Source organism: Barbus barbus (assembly GCF_936440315.1).
Source record: "Barbus barbus genome assembly, chromosome: 2".
Lineage (NCBI taxonomy): Eukaryota > Metazoa > Chordata > Actinopteri > Cypriniformes > Cyprinidae > Barbus > Barbus barbus.
Window position 1 is genome coordinate 9,652,069 of NC_136730.1, and position 25,124 is coordinate 9,677,192.

General features: G+C 36.1%; 1 protein-coding gene across 1 annotated transcript in view; it reads right to left on the reverse strand.

The window, feature by feature from the left end:
- LOC306882475 (neuron navigator 2-like) overlaps nucleotides 1-25,124 on the reverse strand; it is a 204,246-nt gene that overhangs the window by 22,297 nt on the left and 156,825 nt on the right. Inside the window, exons 13-18 of the mRNA XM_079437118.1 lie at nucleotides 19,918-20,040; nucleotides 8,167-8,296; nucleotides 5,633-5,942; nucleotides 3,807-4,512; nucleotides 2,055-2,462; nucleotides 554-619 (exon numbers count right to left, since the gene is read on the reverse strand). Of these exons, the coding sequence (XP_079293244.1) occupies nucleotides 554-619; nucleotides 2,055-2,462; nucleotides 3,807-4,512; nucleotides 5,633-5,942; nucleotides 8,167-8,296; nucleotides 19,918-20,040 (1,743 nt within the window). The remainder of the gene's footprint in view (nucleotides 1-553; nucleotides 620-2,054; nucleotides 2,463-3,806; nucleotides 4,513-5,632; nucleotides 5,943-8,166; nucleotides 8,297-19,917; nucleotides 20,041-25,124) is intronic.

Genomic DNA, 25,124 nt, shown 5'->3' on the forward strand with positions numbered 1-25,124 from the left:
CAGATAATACGGGTTGATTCAATTATAATTAAAGTATTAAAAGTGATTATCCTTTGATCTGTCCTTTGAAAACTCATAAGAGTCCAAACAAAAGCTGGTTTTAATCTGTGCTGTCACATTAATCAAAGCAAAAAAAACATATTTTTGTTTGAGGAAAGTTATGGATTTACCACTAGGTGTCGCTAGAGTAATAAGTGCCAGCAAAGGTGTAATTAAAGCCCCCATGGAATGGTTTGACAATCACAGTTCTGTATCATGTTCATATGTTGACATATTTCCTATTGAAACAGGAAGTCCTTTTTTTAAATAGCCAGTAGCCTTAAGTTTACGCCACAGCCCTGCAAAACCTAGCCAGACACTTCTATCACAAACTTATTTTTGGTCCGTTTTTCCAAAAGAAAAAGTTTTTTTGGAGTTCACTAGCATTTAAATGAGACATGGACTAAAAGCCATGGGGTCTTTAAAACTTTAAAATTACGCAAACACAAAGACACAAAGCCATGTCATTATTAAAAAGCAGCATAAGGGGATTCAAATCTATCGGACATTTTACCTGTCTTGTTTCCGGGGCAATGTGTTACGGCTGAATTTAGGACTCGGAGAGGGAGAGGAGAGGGGACTTGGGGAAAGTAGAGGGGAGAGGAGAGGGTTGATAGACAGAGCATTTGAGAAGAGATGAATACAGAATTAGAGACACCCCAAGAGGCTTCCACACTGCAGTATCATGTTCGTCAACTTGATAAAGTGTGTTGTTATTCTGAGCACTGTGATAGAAAGACACTTGTTCAGTTTAAAATAGTAAACCTAAAGTTTACCTATCAATATAAAGTTTATCCATCAACTGGGTTTTTCAACAAACACCAACTAATTAAACATTTATTATTAAGAATTTAGAAAAAAAATATAAAGAAAAAAGACTAAACTTAAAATTATAACTAGAAATGATAATTCATAAAATTACATGAGCAAGCATCAAATTACTAAATAAAATCTAAATCAAAACAGTATTGTTATGGTAAACAAAAACAAAAAAAAAATATTTTCTTTTTTTTTCGGTATTTGGAATAAAGCTGAAACAAAAAAAAAAAAATATATAAATATTACATGAAAATTTTGAACTTACAATCTTTAACAAAAATTAGAAATGTGTTACGGTAAACAAAAACTATTAAAAAAACTTTTTTTCGATATTTGGAATAAAGCTGAAACAAAAAAAATATATATATAAATATTACATGAAAATTTTGAACTTACAATCTTTAACAAAAATTAGAAATGTTGCCTTGGCAACTATGCAAAATCAACATATTTAAGTTTAAAAATAGTAACATTTCTTTAAAAAATTCTAATAAAAATAAAGCTAAAAAATTAATTAATTAAATATTAAACAATAAAATGAAATTCAAAATAATGAAAATGTTAAAAATAATAAAAGCACAAAAATACAAAAACTTAAATTAAAATAAAATGAAAGCAACACACACACACATACACACATACGCACAGACACACACACACATATATATATATATATATATATATATATATATATATATATATATATATATATATATATAAATAAATAAAAGCCTATTAAAAATTTAATGAATACTATAATAATATAAAAATAATACTGAAAAGCAATCAGTTTCCTGATTTACAAACCTAACTCAATTTAATGGATAGGAATCTCCCATTAGATCTAATTCAAAATTCTAATTCAGATTTGGATTCCGATTCAGAATTCTGATTCTCATAGACCACATACAAACTGCAAATGTTATGTCTCTTTGCTTCTGGATTCTGTACATACAGGAAAAAAATCATATAGGAGATTTATTTTCACATTTAAATGTGGTTACCCCCTTAAATCTCACAGTGCTAATTTTACTTTTCAGATTCAAGAACTGATGCTAATTCAGAATCCAATTCAGATTAGCACACAAATTTCTGAAATATAATACAGAATATTTCAGTGTTAACCCAGACCAGTCTCACAGATAAAAAGTATAAAGACTCCATTAAAGTTTTTTTCTAGTCTTCCCCAGACTCACCTCTCTGACATGCCTGTTTTGGCACTAGCCGTCCGCATCAGTACCGGGTGGACATCATCACGGTGATGCCCACTGCCCACTGACATATCGATGGACTCACTGCTGGTGTGCATGCTGCTGACGGAGGGGTAGCCGAGAGCCGAAGAGCTGCTGATGGTGGTGCCCCAGGTCCCAGTGCCCGTTGAGTACACCGAACCGGGGCTCGAAGCTTGTTCGCTACCCCCTATGCTGGCGCCGCGACCCCCATACAGGGGACTGCTGCTGCCGCTGCCTGGTATTGTGGAGGGGGAGTCCAAGGGCCCACCGGAGGACTGGGTGTGCCCAAGGGTAGCGTGGGGGTTGGAGATGACCACTGAGTTTTTCATGCTCTCTGCAGAGGTCTGTTTAGTAGCCTTACCTCCAAAAAGTCTGAGAGGCGAAGAAAGAGAAACAGAGAGTATAATAAAACCAAAGATTCAGTAAATCAGATAATACGAGCAAAACAGAGAATGAGAAATCAGGTCTAGGTATAAGAGTAAACATAATATCCAGATTATTTAATTTCTGAAAGAGACATGGAAGTAAAATGGAAAGGTATTTTAGTTTACACTACGAAGTCTACATATGCACTACTGTTCAAAAAATGTGGAGCTGTCTCCAGTCTCTTATGCTCACCAATTTTTTATCAAAAATACAGTAAAAGAGTATTTTTCTGTACTTTTTTCAGTATTTGTAATAAAGCTATTTTAAATATTACATGAAAAAAACTGAACTTGTATTCTTTAACAAAAATGAGAAATGTTGCTTTGGCAACTATGTAAAATCAACATATTTAAGTTATAGTACTAACATTTCTTTAAAAAAAATCCATAAAAATAAAGCTAAAAAAAAACATTGAAAAAAACTGCATATTTTACTGTTTAAAATGACCATTTTCAATTTCAATAGTTTGAAATGTAATTTATTTCTGTGATAAGAAGGTAGAATTTTCCTCAAATAATAGTAATATGCTGATATGGTTCTCAAAAACATTTCTTATAATTATCAATGTTGAAAACAGTTGTGCTGCTTAATATTTTGGTGGAAACGGTGATCATTTTTATTTCATTTGTTTTAGTATTCTTTGATGAAAAGAAAGTTTAGCATTTATTTTGAATAAAAAAAATATTCAAATTTTAGTTGCTTAGTTATTATTCAAAGCATTAGTTTCTTTCATAATAAATAATCTTTCTTTAAAAACAAAAATAATGAAAAACGTGTGGTCATACACACAACACAAACAGGCAGGACAAGTTAAATACAGAAGTACAATACAAAGACTTGTGTGTTTTCAAGTATGAGCAATATGCATACTATGTGAGAGTGATGCTTGCAAAGTCCTATTTCTCTTTATTTCCAACATTTAATGTTCACTATGTCTCTTTTAACCCTGAAGCTAAAGAAAAAAACACTGTTCTATCCTTAAAAACAGTGGAAAAAGATTAAAAGCACTTTGCTCATCAATAACAAGAGCAGCGCAGAAGGAAACACGAGCCACCCAGAGAGGCGTGATCCATGACCATCATAAAGCAGGTTATGTAAACAGCTTCAGAAAGACCCTAATCATAGAGCTGAAGGAGGTTACAAAAACTAATCCTTCTTTCACATGTTTGGCTATGTATGAGGGGCCCGAGAAGATGAATGGAGTCATTAATTGAGGAAGCGTCAATGGAAACTCTGATTTATGAGGGTGAAATTCTGTGTGTGGTAAGTTCCCCCTGTCCTTTTTCCTACCTTCGCAATGTTGGAGACGAGACTTCGCTATACTTGTTTCCCTGTCTCGCTGTCTGTGGGATAGTTGCCGCCCCTCCTCCCGAAATGATCGGATTGGTTCTCAGGTTGTCCATGTCTGAGGCCACGCCCTTCTCTTTGTCTGTCTGATTGGCTTGGATTGCGTGCCCGTTGGTTTTAGTGCCAGAATCTCTTGGTTTGCTGGTCGCGACGGCTGTAATGACAGGCATCCGGGAGCTCAAGCTTGATTCGATGCTGCTTGTGGACGATCGGTTTCCGTTACGGGCTGCGGCTCCAGAACGGGAGGGTCGAGGTAGACTTCGGTACTGCAGCGTTGAACGAGCACTGGGGGACAGGTAGCCGTCTTCTTGAGGGGGCAGTAAACCATCCACAGCCCCTTTTAACGACCCTCTCCCACCGACCAGAAGGCCGGAGGATTTGGGAATCTTGCCCAGGGTGGCAGAGCCGCTGGTAATGGTGGCGCCGCTCGCTGTCACCAGACTGACGCTGGAGGTGTTTACTACAGTGGCCGGGCCGTGGACGCCGTTAGGCTTCTTGAAACCGAATGTGCTTGTGGGGACTCGGCCTGCGGACGTTTTCTTGGCTTCGTCTCCGCTGCTTCGACCGGCGTCAGAGGAGGAATGCTGGACGATGTTGGAACTGGGAGACATGCGGCCTTTTTCGGAGACCTTGGCGTCATCTGTTTTACCTATCGGACAAAAGAATGTTACAGCTGGATGAGTTGATAATGCATAAAACTTGCAGATAAAGTCAAGGCTGTGTGTAGGAGGTCAATGTGTGATTAAATGAAAGGGGTGCATGACTTAGGGGGAAAATCGAATTGCTATTTTTCTGATAAAAATTGTGATTTAAAATGTAAATAATCATAAAAAAAGCTCCAGGTTTGCTGTGTTTCTTTGTAGGGTTGCTCAATCTGGACATTTTTTAATTGTATATCAATATGACTATATAATAATAATAATAATATTTTAATTATTATTACTACAAAATAAAAATATTAAACAAAACAAGAACTATAACTTGGAAATTATTTAAGAAAACAACTTATAAAAATAGTGATTGCGATTCAAAAAGAAAAAAAAAAAAAAAATGAATTTATAATAATAATATAATAATAATAATAACAAACAAATGCAAAAATTTACTGTAAATAAATATTTAAGAAAATAATTTAAAGTACACCTGTAAAATGAAAAAGCTAATATTTACAGTACTTTTTCCATTTTCAAACATTGAACCTTCAAGCTTTTATTTTAGCAGAAAAGCATAGAGAGTCCATAAAGCTTCTCTTGAGTTGACAACAGCTGGTTTTCAACAAGTGACAACAAGTGATTTTCATTACAAGTTTGGGAAGATGGTTGGTACATGTGTTCCCAATTGCACATTATAAGTCAAACTTGAACAGATGAGGGGATCAGCAGTGGAGCAGCGTTTACTGTGAACAGAGCTGCTCTAAAGGTGATGATACACGATACACGGGCAACTTTTTGAGCAATGTTGCCGTCAACGGGCAACCAGGTGAGACACAGGGCCAAAACGGATCTAAAATATCTAGATAGAAATTTGTTGCCCATTCTCAAGTTGACCTTGAGATGCTGAAAACTCTGGACTCTGCTTGTGTGTAATAGAACACAGTGCCATGATTCACTGTGAAACATGCAGCACGTAGTTTGATTCAATCTCATTCGATCAACCGTGCAGCTGTAAATCAAATTGGATTTGATTTGAATTTTAAGCCTAAAGACAAACATCACTGACCAGCTGCAGGGGAAATATTTTCAAAACGCTTTTAGAAAGAGAACACCTACCCGTCCCTTGTGTCTTAATCATGCTGGTTCCTGTGGTTACAGTTGTACTCTTTGTCCGCGGTGCGGTCACGCCCACCTGCGCGCTCATGCCCCTCCTCCAGGAGCCCGTCTGAGTGATGGGTGCTGTTTTCCGTCCAGAGCTGCTCTTATCCGACTCCTCCGAAACATCTGAAGGGTTCCGCCGCCACTTCAGACCCGCTTCCATTTTGATGCCGCAATCCAAACCTCCATCTGACTTCATCTTTACCTCATCACTGGACCAAGCAGTGCTGTGTTCGACTGCTGAATGCTTCCCTGCATCTGTCTGAGGCTACGGAAAACAAAATTAATTTTCCAATCAACATTATGAATGTTTTAATATTAAAAAGTACAAATATTCCATAATTTATAGGAATTAGGCACCACATTTTAGAACTGAGTTATTGACATTAGCAAGTGCTCACATATTTTCCACAGTGATGTGATCTAGAAGTACTATGAATGGATAAAACTTTATTGGTATTAAGGTGGCTTAAACTTTTTATGGGAATTAGGCTCCAAATTTTAAAATTGAGTTATCAGTATATTTACTTATAATAAATCTATATGAATAATTCTAAATTAATGAGCACCTCCACCATAAAACAACAAATGTGTAACAACTTCCACACAGCACAGGGCTGGTGGTTTTAGAGTTTGGTCCACCAAGCTTACCATATCAATATAATTAGAAATCACAGCCCAGAGGAATGTAGAAGTGAAGCTTGAGTCAAACCTATTTGTTTTAGACCGCATATTTTTTCCAATGTTTTATTGTGATGTGGCATGTCAATTGCTTGAGCTTAAATATTGACACAAGTTTCTATGCAATCAACAGCACCTATTTAGCACTTTATGAGGGTCTTTAGCAGGGGAATGTGAGAGTTGGGTTCAAGTAAACAGAAAGAGAAGGGGGTTTCATGAGAAGTAAGAAAGAGGTTGGACAGACAGAGCACAGAAGAACAACCTCTTTGTGTTTGAGATGTAGCTCAAGTAATGCAGAGAAATCATTTTAATATGCTGATTTGGTGCTCAAGAAGCATTTATTATTATTATTATCATCAGTGTTGATAACAGATGTGCTGTAAGAACTTTGCAAGTACATGCCAAGTTATTCTACTAACCCAAACCCTAACCTAACAGTCTACTAATGCTCTAATGAGAGTTAAAGGGGTCATATGATGCAATTTCAAGTCTCTCTTTCTCTTTGGAGCGTTACAAGCTGTTTGTGCATAGATGAGATCCCTAAAGTTGCAAAGACTAAAGTCTCAAATCCAAAGAGATATTCTTTATAAAAGTTAAAACTCGTCCACACCCCCCTAAAACGGCTCATTTAAACACGCCCCCACATGTCTACGTCACGATGTGGAAATATTTGCGTAATGCCGCCCAAATGTTCACACAAAGAAAGAAGGCGTGGTATCAGTAGGGGAAGTCGTGGCCTAATGGTTAGAGAGTCGGACTCGTAATCGAAAGGTTGCGGGTTCGAGTCCCTGGCCGGCAGGAATTGTAGGTGGGGGGGAGTGAATGTACAGCGCTCTCTCCACCCTCAATACCACGACTGAGGTGCCCTTGAGCAAGGCACCGAACCCCCAATTGCTCCCCGGGCGCTGCAGCATGGCTGCCCACTGCTCCGGGTGTGTGTGTGTGTGTGTGTGTGTGTGTGCGCATTTGTTCACTACTCACTGCTGTGTGTGTGCACTTGGATGGGTTAAACGCAGAGCACCAATTTCGAGTATGGGTCACCATACTTGACAATACGTCACGACTTTTTTTTTTTTTACAGTAACCGCAGTAGTGTTGATGCAGCCATGTCAGGGAGACGCTGTGTTTCTAGGCGGAAGCAAAAGCACTTTATTTGGCCTTACGAAAGTAGATGCATTTAGGAATCATTGGTTAATCAGAGCAGACTGCACTTGTCGGAAGGAGGGGCTTTGTAGAAAACAACGCGTTTGAGAGAGGCGGGGCATAGAGGAACTACAATAATGTACAGTATTTGAAAAATAATGTGCTTTTTGAACATTAAAGCATGTTCTGTTACACCAAATACACAAAATAATGATCTTTAAAATAGCATCATATGACCCCTTTAATTGACATGTAGTTGCAAAGTTACTTATAGTTAGTAGAATGTCTAAAGTAGAGTATCGGAAAAAAGCGCAAACAGAAAGTTTATTTGGATGCTTATGAGTTTATGTTTGGATGCTTATGAGCTCCTAAATTTCAGGTTTTACACCACTGGTCTCACACTCAATTCCTGGAGGGCCGCAGCTCTGCACAGTTTTGATCCAACCCTAATCAAACGCACCTGATCCTAATCAAGGTCTTCAGGATTACTAGAAAACTTCCAAGTAGGTGTGAGTTGGAGCTCTTTGGAGCTAAACTCTGTCAGAGTTTGAGACCTCTGTTTTACACAAAGGTGCATGCACAGATATGTGATATTGGATCAAAGTGTTCATAAATGAATGCATAACAGTGTGTGTGTGTGTGTGTGTGCAAATGTGCGCGGGTCATACCTGTCCATTCAGAGCCTTACGGGACGCGGCGGGGGTGTTGGCGTAAGAGCTTATAGAGGAGCTGGTATTGATGTCATCAGTATCAATTGCATCACTGATCCCACTGCTGACTGAACTACTGTCATCCCAACTGAAACAGAGACAAGAATTTATTCAAAACTTTTAGACATTATAGTATCTGAGCCTCTGTTTCCACAGATACAGTATGAATGCTATGGAACGTGTAATTAAGTTCTGTTCATCAGTAGAAACATTATACAGAAACGCATCTTTGGACTGAAAAAAGAGCATTAGCAGTGATTATTGTACCACATCACAGGTCTATGAAGACTTTTAATACTGTACATTTACTGCACATTTTTGGATCTGTTCAGGGTCATAGTGGCTAACCAGAGTAACTGATAACTGTGTTTAACACCATCCTCTCACTCCCGGGTGGCCACCATCATTCAGACCGTACTATGACAACAAAAGAAAACACAAACAAACACACACCAACTCAAACACACCAGCCACACAACGGTACAAGTGACCCATGTGACCTTTAAACTCTATCAGTCACAGAGGACAGAGAAGATAAGTGGGAACAGAGGAAACTAGGGAACAGATCTATCTATCTATCTATCTATCTATCTATCTATCTATCTATCTATCTATCTATCTATCTATCTATCTATCTATCTATCTATCTATCTATCTATCTATCTATCTATCTATCTATCTATCTATCATACATGTAAATCCATTTATCTGTCTGTCATTGTATATATGCCTGCTAATCCATCCATCCATCCATCCATCCGTCTATTAATACATTTATCATCTGTCTACTGTCTGTTGATAAATTTATGATATATCTCCATTCATTTAGTATATTAATCTTATAAGAGTGCATGAACGTGAATCAACACACTTTCTTTTGCTTTCCTTTTTTCTTTGTTCATATTGACTCAGCATTCATTATAAATGCTTTTATTATCTAAACTTTCTCTAGTAGAAGACACAAATGTGAAGTCTAAGGACAAGGCACTGACTTCTCCATAAATCCCATATAGATGGGCTTTGAGTCTTTAAAAAAAATCAATTAAACCAAAATCTGCCTGGAGTAAGCCTTAAAAGATGCCCACACACTTTCCTTGTGACCCTAAAAGGATCGAACTACAAATCTATAACACATTTTGCTTGGCTAACACCCAGACGTAAGGATTAAATCAGGTATTAATTTAAAGAACACACATTAACATTTACTAACACGTAATTTTTCTAAGAAATCTCAGACATAATACACATATAACTCACTCTACCTGACTCGATGTCCGTGGCTGCCATAGATGCCAGTAGCCGGGGTGGAAATAATGAGATTGATTTCAGGGAAAAGATGCCTCATGATCTTAAATGCTCAAAATATAAACTCTCTCGTTGTATTTATTCCTCACTCCTTCCTGAATCTGCACAAAAATCCATGTATTCCCTCAAAACTCTTGCCTCCTGTCACTCTCTCTCTGTCTGAGTTTTTCTCTGGTAATCTGATCCTTGAGAGGGACGTTTTAACCCTGCAGATCGCTGAAGTCACACTAGACCAAGAGGCCGAAGAAACGCTCATTCACATTCACACACATCGACACACAGACAAACAGAGCTGAGGAGGACAAAGAAAGAGTGATAATGCAGGTCACAAAGACAAAAAACAGCACACATTTACACAAACTCTTTCTCTCTTTCACACACACACACACACACACACACACACACATACATGCAGGAACCACCCTACTGGGTCTAGGATGCTAATTAGAGATCAGCGTTTTGAGTGTAGCTTGAATGAGGGCTTCTCTCTGGCTCGCTACCCTGCCATTACTGTCTCCAGCGGCCCAGCAGGCTTGCTTTAAACAGCACCTCCGCAACAGCCCACCGCAGCCTGCGTTTCTCCCTGAGAACCCAATCCTCCACTAAAACCTGCAGGGGTGACGTCAGTCACTTCTGCACGCACACAAATCTATGACTCTTGTCTATCATCTAAACAGACATAATGGTTATTCAAGAAACTGTATAGCTAAGAATTAGAGCATCATTAAAGTTTCACACACTGTATCCCCCATGCATTGAATGTTTGTTTATTAAATAATGTAGCCAATTTGATAATGCTCTCAGCTACCAATAAGAGTGTAAATACCTTGTCCCATATTTAAATTCATTCTGCAACAATACACCGATTTCCCCAGAATATTCGGCATGTTCTGCCTGGGCCTAGTACAGAATATCATACATATAATATAGTGATCCTCTTGTACTAAAATATGACTGTATATATTTATAGTATAAAGTATAAAGTTTTATATACTATATATTTGTAATTTAAATCATTTATAATATATATAGATTATAGAATTAAAGTATATAGAATTTATATTTATTTTACACACTATATATTTAATATATATTTACAATATATTGTAATATATAAGTAACAGAGTATTGTTGAATGTATAAATATAAAAGTAAAATAGGTAACAAAATAAAATAAAATAACTGTAATGTATTCCTTCATTTCCAACTAGTGTTTAGAATTAAACAGAAACAATAATGTTACATTTGGCAAATTTTAACTTAATAATTTTATTATTATATACATATACACATATATACACGCACACAGACACACACACACACACACACACATCTATATATATATATATATATATGTTTTTTCCTCCATTAATCTAGCACCCATTTCCAGTTTTATATCATGTGGCGTGATATATTTTTCAGTCTTTGCACCTAAAAACAATATCTGACAGATCAGGAGACTGTTAAAAAATGAACGAACGAATGAAAGAAATCAAGATAAGGCTCATCAGAAATTTATATTCTGTGCTTGCTCAAAATGTGGAGCTAAATCTCTACTAGAACATACATTAAGATGTTGATTATGCTGCTTTTAACCTCCTCTCAAATCTCACAATCTGGTATCAATGTAATAAACCTTAGCGCAGGGGAGGAGGGAGTCGGGGTTAAACCAGGCGAGTGTGTGTGGGGTGGAGTAGGTTAACTGGCAGGCTTTTAAGAAGAGCGTTACGTTCCCAAACAGTTTGGGGCATTCCAGACCTTTCCATCCTCAGCTCTGCGGTAGAAGAATGGCAAAGCTCCTTCTGACCACAAAACAATGAGAGGTCAATAGGCATTTTATTCTTTCCTCTGTGGTTATGCCCCCCCCCTTTTTTTTACATGCACTATTTCACCAACTTGCTTAATAAAGGTCTCTTCTGCCATCAGACTTCGGTTTAGAGTTGGTCTGATTCATTTGAACAAATCAGTTCAAATGGACAGTCTTTGAATCTTCAGTCCAAAAAGGTTTCAAGAAATACCTGTGGATCATTTAATGCCGGCTTGTTTGGAGATAAATAAATATTTGAGGCATACCACATGATTTGTGCACTAACAAACCACATAAGAGCTACATGTGAGGAATTTAAACCAAAAATCTTCCTCTCAAATCTCATTTATGTTCTCCTACACATGAATACGGCACCTTAAAGGGGGGTACAATGCTGTTTCATGCATTCAGAGTTGTTTACACTGTTAAGGAGTTGGATTCACATGCTAAGCATGGACAAAGTTTCAAAAAACTATTTGGACGTATAACAGAGTATTTCTGTGCTAAAAATCCCACTTCTGGGTTAGGACAAGTTTCAGAGAGTTTTTTTTTTTGACGTAAACGACGGTGGAACTCCTTATATGGGCATTACTCCCGGAAGAACGCGCCAGTGCACGCATAGACCAGAGCGCGCTCATCAACACGTTTCATTCGGCAGCTCGGCACGGGACTCGTTCGGGAAGAATGTGTTTTTGGTTGTAAGGGAAAGATGACCTTGTTCAGCTTTCCAAAAGAACCCAGCGTTACGTGAACAGTGGATATAGTTTGTTTTTTCGGGGAAGCAATGGAGTTTCTCAAGTGTGTTTGTTGACGAACGTTTTATGAACAAGGTCCAGTTCGATGCTGTATTTGCACATCGTTTAATACTGAAAGATGGATCAGTTTGAGCTATAAAAGATCCCGGTCATGATTCAGAACTGCAGACGGTAAGTGAAACGGCATCAAATGTTTCTGTTTTGTTGGTGATCGGCTCAAGTGCTCGTCACTCTTTAGCTCCGCCCACACGGCACGCCTCCAGGAGCTCGGCTTTTTCCGGAGAGAATCGTAAAGCTGTATCTTTCTTTTATTAATATGATAAAACTAAAGACTTTTTGGAGATATGAAGGATGCAGTACTACTCTATAGGTACTCCAGATTAACATGAGATTGGGTGAAACTGTGTGTGTTAAGTCCCCTTTAAAAAGTGTTGTGCCAGGTTTGTCATCAATGACACTGCACATAATTGGTTTTCATGTCTCATCATTGACATGTCAAAGCTATAGAAGACTTGGAATATAGCCTTTGAACTATGTTTTTGGTGCTTTCATATCATTTTTCATTCAGTTTCACTGACTACAAGATCAGAAAACCACAAAAGAGAAAACAAGTTGGAAATGATAAGATGAGTGCGAGGACAAGCTCTAAAAATGAATGTATTTGTGTGAATAAATGTATATAAATAAATGAATGTAAAAAATAGAAAACAGAACTTTTACTTCAAGATACTTAATATATAATTAACAAAGATATAATTAATAATTTTAACACTGAGGTCCAGTTAAAAAATAATTCATGTTTTTAATAATGATTCTCTTACTGAAGCTAACACTACTTAAAGTCCAGCACCTGCATACATAAACACATATGTATTGAATTTAGCACCTAGAGTGGACGTACAGCCCCATCCCCCCACCACACACACACACACACACACACACACACACCACACACAGAGAGAGTCTCTCATCTGTCCGACTTTCCTTAGCAACAGAGCTTTCATCATGGCCTGAAAGAATCGCGCATGTGAGATGCCCAGCATTTCTGTCTCTGGTCATAAGGTCTGCCTGCTTTGAATGCTTAAGCATCATCATCATGTTGATCCAGTTACCTGTAAAGTGTGTGTGTAATCACACTTAAAATCTGCAGACTCTGAGGGTTTAAGGAATATAAACACAGAGACATGCACACATGAAACACTACTGAGATCAAGATCCCATAAGTGGAGTGTATGTTATGCTGTATCAATTTACACTGAGAGAAGCAGAGGCCGATCCATCTGGTAAATGTATCTCATATAATCTCTCTATCAGCATATACGTAGAAGGAATGGCGACGTGTTCTCTGTACTTTACTACCAGCTCTATTTCTTTTTACTATTTCTAAAAATAACCATAATTTCCAAATAAACCCTGATATATTCAGTTTGATTATTACCTTAAATATCTGTAGTCCACCTACGCGAAACTCATCACTTTCACTTCACCGCTCTGCTTTTTAAATGCTGCAAATCCTAACCGTAAAATTCCAGATTCCCGCTTTTCCAGGGCATGTCTTCATTCTGATAGTCAAAGGTTTTCTGAGGCGCTGGGAATCTTGACAGATGTGGGCTGGTAGGGAGGAATCTCTCTTTTTCAGTGCCATAAGAGAAAATGTTTTCATTTAAGTAGAAGCTTACATTAAAAAAAGTCTTCTAATAAATACACTACACTGTAAAAAATGATCGTGATTTTAACGGTAAAAAACTGTGAAAATGCTACGGTAAAAACCTGTTACATGGTTAACGGAAAGTTCCTGTAAATTTACAGGGAAAAACCGTAAACTGACGTTCCCAGAATTCCCTGCGTTCCATTTCAAATTCTGTTTGAATTTGACGTTTTTTCTTTGAAATAACTATGTTTCTTCTTAGTTTTTTCTTATCAGTTATGTTTATTAGGGTTGTATGTTACATTTAATGTTGTTAAATTAATGTTTATAGCATATGTCAGTTTAATGAGTCTCACCATGATGGTGTTTAGTGCTTGTGTGAATGACACTGTGCACCTTCTGTATATACTATTGTTTAAAAGTTGCTTGTGATGGGCTTTGCCTCATCATGTGACTTTCTCATCATCACCTGCATTTGGTGGTTATCAGTGTATTTCAAAGGAACAAAACAGATTTCAGTACTTTAATAGGTTGGTATATTAAGATTATATCAGTTAAAGAAATTACGGTATTTAACTGTAAATTTAAGTTAAAACCGTAAAACCTAAAACGTTGCTACCGCATTTTTTACGGTAGAATTCTGGCAACCACAGCTGCCAGTTTTTTACCGTAAATTTGACAGATTTTTTTTACAGTGTAGAGTTCAAAAGTTTTTCAAAGAAAAAACTTTTTTTTTAATGCAAAGATGCAGTTCAGAGATATTATTACAATCTAAAAAATTTATTTTATTTTACTTTATTTAAATATTATTTTATTTTATTATTATTTTCTATTATAATATATTTTAAAATGTAATTTTACCATTACTTCATTCTTCAGTGTCACACGATCCTTCAGAAACCCTTCTAATATGCTGATTTGCTGCTCAATAAATGATTACCACTGTTGATTGTTATTGTTTAAGACAGTTGCTTAATGTTTTATGTAGAAAATGCGATTATTTTTTTCAGAATTCTTTGATAAATAGAACATTCAAAAGAAAAAAACATTTATTTAAAATAGAAATATTTTGTAACAATGTAAAAGTCTTTACTTTCACATTTGATCAATTTAATGCATCCTTACTGAGCCCAAACCTCTATAAGTGGACACTGTAAGTAGCTAAGTTTGACATTATTATAACCTACTCTACCATTTCAGTTTTACAAACTATACGTTATGTATACTAAGAAATAACTGAATATATTCCTTATGATGCTAAAAAGTGTATCTAAAAACAAATTTGTAATAATTGTTTTTGTATAATACTCTATAAAAGTTCATGCTTCCATTTTTACAAAAAAAAAAAAAATTGTCTAAACTTTTTTTTTTTTTTGTCTAAACTTCCAACTGGTGTAATTGTTTTAGACTCTTTTCTCAGCGTGTCACCAATATATGAGAAGCCCATGAATACTGAGTCTTTATAGTCGAAAACAGTCCAGGACACCCATGTACAGATGAGAAAGATGGGAGGCCCTTATACTCAGGTGTGTTACAGCTGCACAGGTGTGCTGCAGACAGATCAGAGACTGGCGGTTGGAGGGAAGAGGGTCTGCGCAAACAAAGAGAAGAAGGATCCTACAACATCACAGACGATCACACTCACACAGTTCCCTATCAGTGATCCACTGCACCTGCTCAGGAAAATGTAAGCAACCTTTACCTCTTTATACCAACTCTCTCTGTCCTTCACTCCAGCCTGAGAAGTGTGCACTAGAGTTGAGAGCTGGCTGAGGGTCTTTGGCTGGTCACTGCTGTTTGAATGCCTATCCGGGGTCATTTGAAGTGCTCTGACCTTAAACCCCTTACACTCAAACATGTGGTGGAGAAACACGGCTGTGTCTTTCCCAGGGCCTCTCTCATGCTATCTCTCTCTCTTTTATCTACAAGTGTTATTTAAAGCAGGACACCCCAGGGACTTTTGAAATGTTCTCCTCTCATTGGGACACTAGAAAACAAAGTAATGATTTGTGGTTAATTATATGAGCTGTAAATAATATCATCTCATCGTAAAGAGTGTCTTGTGGTCTCTTCCAAGAATCCAACAAACAAGAGAGAAATGATTAACTGATGGCAATATTTATCAATTCCATATGAAGCCATATACTGGAAAACAGATTTTTACTCACACTGGGGTACCAATATGCCAGCATTATTTATATACTAAAATATATATATTTTATATTTAGCTTTTATTTTTACATTTTTAGTTTTCATTTTAATTTAAGTTTGAGTAATTTTATGTCTTTTTTTTCTTAGCTGATTTTCTCCATAGCTTTGATATTTTTATTTCAGTTTTGGTTTTAGTACTTAAACTTATAGCGCTTAAACATTTCTGATTTTCATTGTCTAATTTTTAAAAGGTTTTTATCTAATATTTATTTTATATTACCAAAAATGTTCACTCTTGTGTGACTTTCGATATAAAAAGATGGTATTTTGAAGAATGTTTGAACTGTTTTTGGCTATACATAAGCCGTAAAAAAAAAAAAGTTGAGCCAACTTAAAATTTTAAAGACCCCCTGTAGTCAAATATTTTATCTCTTAAAACTTATCTTTGATCATCAAAATTACATATTTAAATGTTTTGTCTTGTGAAAATAATTTTCTCATGCCTTAAAATAGCTTGAATGTAACTCAACACCCTTGCCTCATTTACTACGCTGATCTATATGCAAATTAGCCCCGCCTTCACTCAGTCGCAGCAGCCAGAACCTCCTGATCCACTGAACTGTAGTAAACGCAAAACAATGGCATACATGGATAATGACTGATAAAAAAAGGTTTTTACTAGCGGACAACTACAGTGAATACTGTAACATTCGTTAAAGTTACTTACTTGACGATGTTGTGTCCTCAAAATGCCATTAAGACTGAATGCAGCCGTTTGTGATTCTTAATTCGGGCCCACGAGCAAGGCGTGTGAAGTGCAGACACCGATGCGGGAGAGGTGGGTCTGACTGTGGGCTACTTTTGCACTGTTGCCGTGGGTTATAATGCAAGTTAGCGGTTCTAAATTCACATCGAACCACGGCTTCGTGGGTTTTTTGCTCTAATTTATGTTTGGTTTTGTGCTGGTATTGGTATATTTTGCATGCTAGTGATAGGAATCGATCCCTTGACGTGATTGGTTACTGGTTTGTGACGTAGCAACCCGAGGGCTGTTTCAAGCTGTATTTCTGGGTCAGCCATTGAGAAACTACAGTTTTAAGAAGAAAATACTCAGCAATGGTGTTGATTAATGGACTGACACATGGTTTGTCTAAAAGCATATTAAAAACACAACATAGCCAAATAAACAACATAAAAAACTTGATTTTCACTACAGGGGGACTTTAAGGCAACCAGCTTCAGCCGATTTTTGAGCTCACTCAACTTATGTTTGTATGAGATTCTCAACTTTTTGTTGTATAAACAAGTTGAGAAAACTCAAAAATCTGCTGAAGCTGGTTGCCTTAATTTTAAGTTTAACTTTTATTTATTTTTTACAATGTGGGGTCCAAAACAATACTAGATCTCATTGACTTTCACGGACATACATACATACATTAACAAAGAAACATTTATGTAATGCTTGGAACAGCAATAGGGTGAGTAAATTCTGATGACAGAATTTTTCATTTTTGGATGAACTATAGCTTTATAATATCAAAAACAGCCTAACTTTAAGGGTGTGAGAGAGTGTGTAAAAAGATAATGAAAAACTACATTACTAAATGTTTGGTGAAATTGGTGCAATCAATCGTGATTAACAGTACACAAGGAAAAAAATAAATAAAAATGAAGTACGACGAATGCGTAGAAAATTCCGCCTTTACGGAAGGGTGGACGAGGAGACACCACCCCTCACAATGTAGAGCGCTTTGAGTGCTTAGAAAAGCAGAAAAGCGCTATATAAATGTAATGAATTATTATTATTATTATTACATACACTAAGTCAAAATGGGCCCTGATTGCTTTAACATCCAAATCATTTGTGCCATTTCAAAGCTGCCTTTCCAATATTATAGACTGGGAAAAACAAGAACTTCTGACATTGCATTCATAAAGAAGCTCTCATGATTAAACTCTTTGCCCTGCACTGAGCAAAGGAAGCAAACACACTAATGTGGTGTGTGGTAAAAGGGTGTTGGAACGAAGGAAGGATGATCGGGTTGCAGAACAAAAAGGGAAGATAACAGATAGATCTGTTTAAAAGAGAGAAACAAAGAGAGAGAAAGTAATGGATGTTTCAGGGCAGCAGAGACAGTGGTAGATGTTTAGAGGCTGGTGGTTAACCACAACATGTAAGGGGACTTGTTCTCAGAAAAGGATAGATGGAAATAGAGGGAGGCTTTTTATGGTGCATGAAACACCATATTATATCATTTCATCGCTGTGCTGTTCATTTCCTCTGATGCGCGGAGTCTGAGGGGGACAGGGAGAAAACAAGGGGATGGGACTATAAAGATAGAGAGGAATTCCCCCATGTGCTCGTCCTGTGGTCAAGTCCTAACAAGACACACTTTAGTGGGGGGATTAATAACCCTTCCCAGTATACCCCTCAATACTGAATTATAAACACTGGCGACAGTAATGTAGTGCAAAATGGTCAAATGCAATTCTATTAAAAATAATGGGTGACTGTCTCAAGACAGTCTTGATCGTATTCAAAAGCATCTGTTTTTAAACAGATCCAGGCAAATGGTCCAACACAGAGACAAGCTCTTTTGTTCTAGTGAAGAGAAGGGAATTCAAATCAGATGGGCTGGATTGTTTTTACATTTGTGTTTTGTCTGTAAGAATGAGACAATACGTCATGTGTCAAATGTCATATGCAAAACTGAGGATTACTAAATTACAAACTCTGACTACAACAAGTAAAATAAAAAAGTACTGCAAAATATAAAAAATATTGAACGTTTAAAATTATAAAAAAATATGTATTTGATCATTTTAACAAATTTAATTAGTGATTAAATATTCAATAGATACAAAACCTACTAAATAGAGATTTTGACATATATGAAGTATATTTTTAGATTTAAAATCATTTAGATTTTAGTATTACAAACAACATTCAATAGAAAAAATAAAATCATTTAAAACTAGGGAGTCTTTAATAGAATTTTAATACCATTTTAGATTTTCATTTTTAAATTAATAATAACAAAAAAAGGCTGTTCAAAACTTGATGGCATGTAAATATATTTATAAATAATGAAAAATCTAGTCTATAAAACACACACACACACACACACGTTTGTTTTTGTGAAAAGTGGGGACATCCCATAGGCGTAATGGTTTTTATACTGTACAAACTGTATGTGCTATTGCCCTACACCAACCCTACACCTAAACTTAGCCCTCACAGGAGACATTGTGCATTTCAACTTTCCCCCAAAAAACTCACTCTGTATGATTTATAAGCGTTTTGAAAAGTGGGGATATGGGGTAATGTCCTGAAAAGTCACCTTTGCCATAAAAACGCATGCACGCACACACACACACACACACACACACAGCATTAGACCACTATTAGGAAGTGATATGATTTAATCTAGACCTTAAAATCTATCCAGATATGAAACATGGGTTACATTAAAACACACAATCTTCCAATATTTTCAGTCTAAATCTTACTGTCCCCTCCAGCTGAAGGACTAAACGTGGTGATGTAATATCTGAATGAGTGGCATCTCATCTGGCTCACGCACACATCTGTCCCTCTACCAGCTAAATGACTCAAACGCATATAAATACACATGCTAATTAAATATGATAGTTTAAGAGGGGCAGTCGTAGCCACTCTGTAGGGTTACACCCACAACCTACAACCTATATCTGCAACAGAGAGGGTTGTGGTGACAAGCCATCATTTCAGCGGTTTTCTTTCATTTGAAAGCTAGTGGAGTATGCAAGCTCAACTCAATAGAAGACCTATTTTTTCTTTTCTGTAATGGAGCGTGCCATCATCAACCAGAGCCACCTCCATACAGGATTTCCCCCACTGAACTTATTATAGACCTACAGCAGCCTATAAAACCAATGCAGCTATATTCAAACAAAACAGAAGCTGATATTATTATCATACCTTAAATGTAGGAGTGATTTTCTGTGTGTATAGAATGCAAGATTTGATGATGATCAGGGTGGTGAGAAAGAGGTTTAGGTACCTGTCAGCATCTCCCTGGCCAGTAGAGGTGTTACGCTGCAGACTTTCCCGTACCACTGCCATTCCATCCGGTAAGCGGTTCAATCGTCGTGTATACAGACTCAATCCCCCATCCGTCATGTACCTAAGAAAACACACACACACACACACACACAGAGCGATCCTACATTACTCATCCAATTAAAAGAGTCAAACGAAAACTGGACAAAGGACATTCAAAAGCAAAGAAACTGTTCACAGATACATTATAGCCACTGACTAATGAAAACCACAGTTTAGTTAGGTCTCATATACTTTGCAATTAAAAATAATTAAAATAATAAATAATACTACAGTCATTAATCCAAAAGAAAACACTAATCAACAAAATATAATGGTATATAATATAACAATAGATCATAACTCTTCGTTATCTAGACCACTTTATCTCACATATTAACTGCTAAGCAAATCAATTGATTGCTAATAAATACGTAAATAAATACTGCAGTCATTAACCCAAAACAAAGCACTAAATAAAAAATATTATGTAATATGACAATAAGTCCTGAGTAAAGAAATTAAATGATTTTTTGATCACAATTTTTTACAAATTTCTTAAAGCAATTAATGTCAAAGAACTCTATATTATCTAGATAATTTAAATATATTATTATATTATTAAATATTTGCTGCTAATGCTGGTCAGCATATCATACCAATATCAATAAATAAATAAAAAGAACAATGCAAAAAGGAAATGAAAAATGTTTCTTTTTTTTTTTTCTAAAGTTTTAGGGGAAATGGGATGTTTAAGGGGGGAAAAAATAGCAGCAAAACTAGTAATGAACATCTCAGTCAAAACGTTAAAACAGTCTTTCAACTAATAGAGCCCTCATGACATTTAACCCTACGCTGGTTTAAATCAGGCAGCAGGAAGTGTGTGTGTGTGTGTGTGTGTAGCATGAGGTTAGTGGGGTCAATGATTCACAGTCGCTCCGAAAAAAGGAAAATGATCCATAATGTCTTCAGACAATCACACATACATGAACAAAGATCACCCATACACATATACACATAATATTCTTGTACAGATAATAAAATGCACCCAACAATGTGTAACAACCATCAGCTAAATGCTACTGTCCAATAATACTAGATGTGTGCCTGCAGTCTTCCCTCCAGCAACATCACTCATGTCTTTATCCATTCATTCAATTCACACACATCTATAAGGTTTAGATGGGTGAAAGAGCTACCTGGAGAAAAACAAACCCTCACATAACTAAAACAAAATCGGATACTCTTCCAAATATTTGCCCTGTCACTAGATTCCTCGCTGCTCGCAGTCACTCACTCTGCTACAGTTCCCACTGGACACTGGAATAAACTCCCCAGTCTTCATGCCCAACTGACTCACTCAAGGTAAGACAGTTGTGTGTCTGTTAGTGTGTGGTTATGAGTCAGTACAGTGCCTCTTTGTGTAAAATACTGTCACATCATATTGAGAACGAGCTGCTGGAATACTGTGGCTTTATAGTTAGTTTGCCAAACACCTCCAGACAGCTAACGGTGCAACATCTCTGCTCAGACCACCTCCACATACCTCCGACTCTCAATTTCCCTCCATATTTCTGTATGTAGTATGTAGGTGAATCTCACTAAAAATGTCCAGGTTATATTTCACCATAAACTCTTAATTGTCATGAAACCAAAATGCTTAAAAATGTGCATGTAAAAAAGTATTGCTAGGACATAGTACAATAAAATGCATGAATATAATATAATAATAAATGCATTAATGCTTCAAAAATAATGTAACAAATGTAAAAAAAATATTTGCTCTTGGTACTACTAAGAAAATGACACTAAACAGAAATAGACCTAAACCTCTAAACTTAAATGTAATTTCTTTAACTTTTACAAATCTCTAAAAGCATTAATGGTCACATGATAACAATAATACAAGTTAACAACAATGACTGACATACCTTTCAGTGTTAAAAATCCATCAGATGTTTAAGACACAGGTGAGATCCGGTGGGAAATACACACTCTGTCAGGTGTTTGTTTGCATTAGAGTGTGAGGTTATGAATATGTTTTGCATGCGTTTCTCTAGTGCTGGAGTATATTCTCTGTCTCTACTCTCATGTATGTGAGTGGCTACAGTTTGTGCCGGTTCGCTGGACTGTTTGGTGAAGAGGGAGGAGGCTAAACCAACCACCCCCTTCCCCAAAACACACACACACACACTCATATAAACACAACCCCCACCCCATGAACAAGAAAGCCTGGAGGGGTTTTGGGAGAAGGGCAGCACACGAGGGGAAGAAAGAGGGGGATGAGAAAGAGAAAAGGAACAGGAAAGAAAGTTAAGAGGAGAGTTGATGAGTTGATAAATTGATGATACAGATTCAATGTCTGAGTCTGACATTTGAAAGGTAAAAGGGCTGATCACTTTTAAAGGAAGCATGGCTGCAAGAAGTTATTTATTAACATTTTTATATATATTATGCATTTATTTATATATATTTACGTTTAATTATAAATATTTAAATGAAAGATTGAGATATATATATATATATATATATATATATATATATATATATATATATATATATATATATATATATAGTCATGAAAATTATATGAAAATAACTTTATTAAAATTTTAAATAAATCAATAAATTATATTATATTATATTAAGTTAAGAATTAAAATTTAAATAATAATAAAAAAATGACTGAAAAAAATATCCATTACACCAATCAGGTTTAATTTGATCTATGCTAAAGATAATTCATCATATTTTTTCTGGTAAAATCTGGGTGATATATCAAGGAATAAAAATGATTTCAATAAATACAAATATTTAAAAAATTGAAACGGATACAATTCAAATGCAAAACAACATGAAATATAATGATAGTTTAAAATGATCTTTTTAAAATCCCAAAAAACTGAATATGAGAAAATCCATTTTTAGACAATTTTCTAATTGAATTCACACCTTAAAACGACGAAATGTGTGTGTGTGAGTGTGTGTGTATGTGTTTCTGTATAAACAAGACCTGATGATATAAAGCATTCATGATCTGACAGCTACTGTATAATGTGTGTTTGGAGAGGAACATCAAGGTCTTAGCATGTGTTTTCTGACCTACTAAAGCAAAACCATTGTATTTGTTAACAAAAACCAGCATAACTGCGCAAATACCAAACAAACTAAAAGCTATAAATGCCTTCAGACTATGCTATACACAAACTTTAACAAGTGACATGATTTACAGCATTTCCAACATTTTTCAGATGATTATTTGCTTTACAGAAATCTCAGCAGCCTCAGATGCTGTAACCACAATGTCAGTCACATGTCAGCGTCTTTTAACTAAAGAGCATATTCATTTCAGCGTGATGCATATGATGTAATGTGGCAAACCTGTCTCTCCATTATCAAAGTGCTGTCACGAACAGAGGAAGGAGATCATATTAGCTCAACCTGTGTGTGTTAATATATAGAGCAGCCTTGGGTGAAGTCTTTAACCCGTCAGTCCTGATTGGACTGTGAAAACAACCACTTTGAGACCTGGGAAATCTCAAAAGAGCCTCTTTCCATGAGGGATCTGGTCCAAACATGTTAGTGCACTTCAAGATCTATATAGCCCTCCAATAGCAATCTCACTTCCCTCAATGCTCATGACATCATCCATTGTGCAGGAGATCCTCTAGTTTAAGAGACATTTATCAAAGCACACAGGAGATTCCTTTTTTCAGTCAAGTGTCATTGTTAAGGACTTCACATTCAAAATGTCAGATTTACAATAGCACCCAAACGAGTGCAGTAAAAGTGAGCAAAACTGTGAATTTGACAGGTTTTTGTTGCCTGGATTTTGTCAGTCGGTTATTAATGACCATCTAAATAGTGATATTTTGCATCCAGACGTCAGGCTTATGGCCAGGTGTAATTGCAGCCTGTCACCTGGCCTGTTCTCTCTAATCTGGTAATGTTAGAAGCACTAGAACAGTTGGTAGTGTTCAAACCACACAGGAAGACTGTGATTGTGGGGAAATAATAACACAAGAGGTTTAAATTGCACATTATCACAGCCAAGGTATGCAGAGAGCTTGTTTCAGCATGAAGGGGGCGGTAAATCTGCATTACATTGCCCCTTCGATCTGTACACTCAGTACAGAGGAGAACACATGCACTAAAGCTGCTTTTATTATTGCCTAAGGACCAGAGCTGCAAGGTGACAGTATTCATTGCATTTAATGTTCACCTGCATCATTAGATGTCATAACTGTCTCTGAAATACAACTGGATTCAAATCTCCCCCTGAAAATTGACTCAGTGAATCAGGACAATGCTGATTCACAATAATGCCAATGTAAAAACACACAAAGTCCCAAATCCCTCTCTAGTGTCTATCCTGAGCTTCGAAGTAAAGGCAGCAGAGAGAAAAAAATATAAATCCATTTCAGATTAGGGATCGTTTACTCAGAAATTAAAATTGTGCCATCATTTACTCACCCTCATGTTATTCCAAACCTGTATGAATTTCTTTTCATTTTGAAGAATATAGGTAACCAAACAGTTGATGGATCCCACTGACTTCTATAGTATGGAAAAATATACTATGGAAGTCAGTGGCTACCAGCAACTGTTTGGTTACCAGCATTCTTCTTCTTTTGTGTTCACCAGAATAAAGAAATGCATACAGGTTTGGAACAACTTGAGGGTGAGTATATCATTTTCATTTATGGGTGAACTATGCCTTTAAGAGTACCAAAAAAGTCAAACATCCAACGTTATATGATAATATATTAGTGAAATACAATACTATCCGAAGATTAGGGTTAGTTAATTTATTTATTTATTAACTAATAATTTTATTCAGGAGGGAGGCATCAAATAAAATACAATTTAAGACATAACAATACAAAAAAAAAAAAAAAAAAAAAAAAAAAAAAAAAAAAAATATATATATATATATATATATATATATATATATATATATATATTTCAAATAAATGCTGTTTTTTGAACAGCACAACAATGCATAAAAGACTTCTTTCAAAAATAATATATATATAACAAAAAAAAATATATAACTGTATATAAAATAATAATATATATACAACTTCTGAATGGTATATTCTTTTCTGAATTTGTGCATTTACTAAAACAATGCCTCAATGTAAAATTTGGTTAACTCTGCCCAATAGG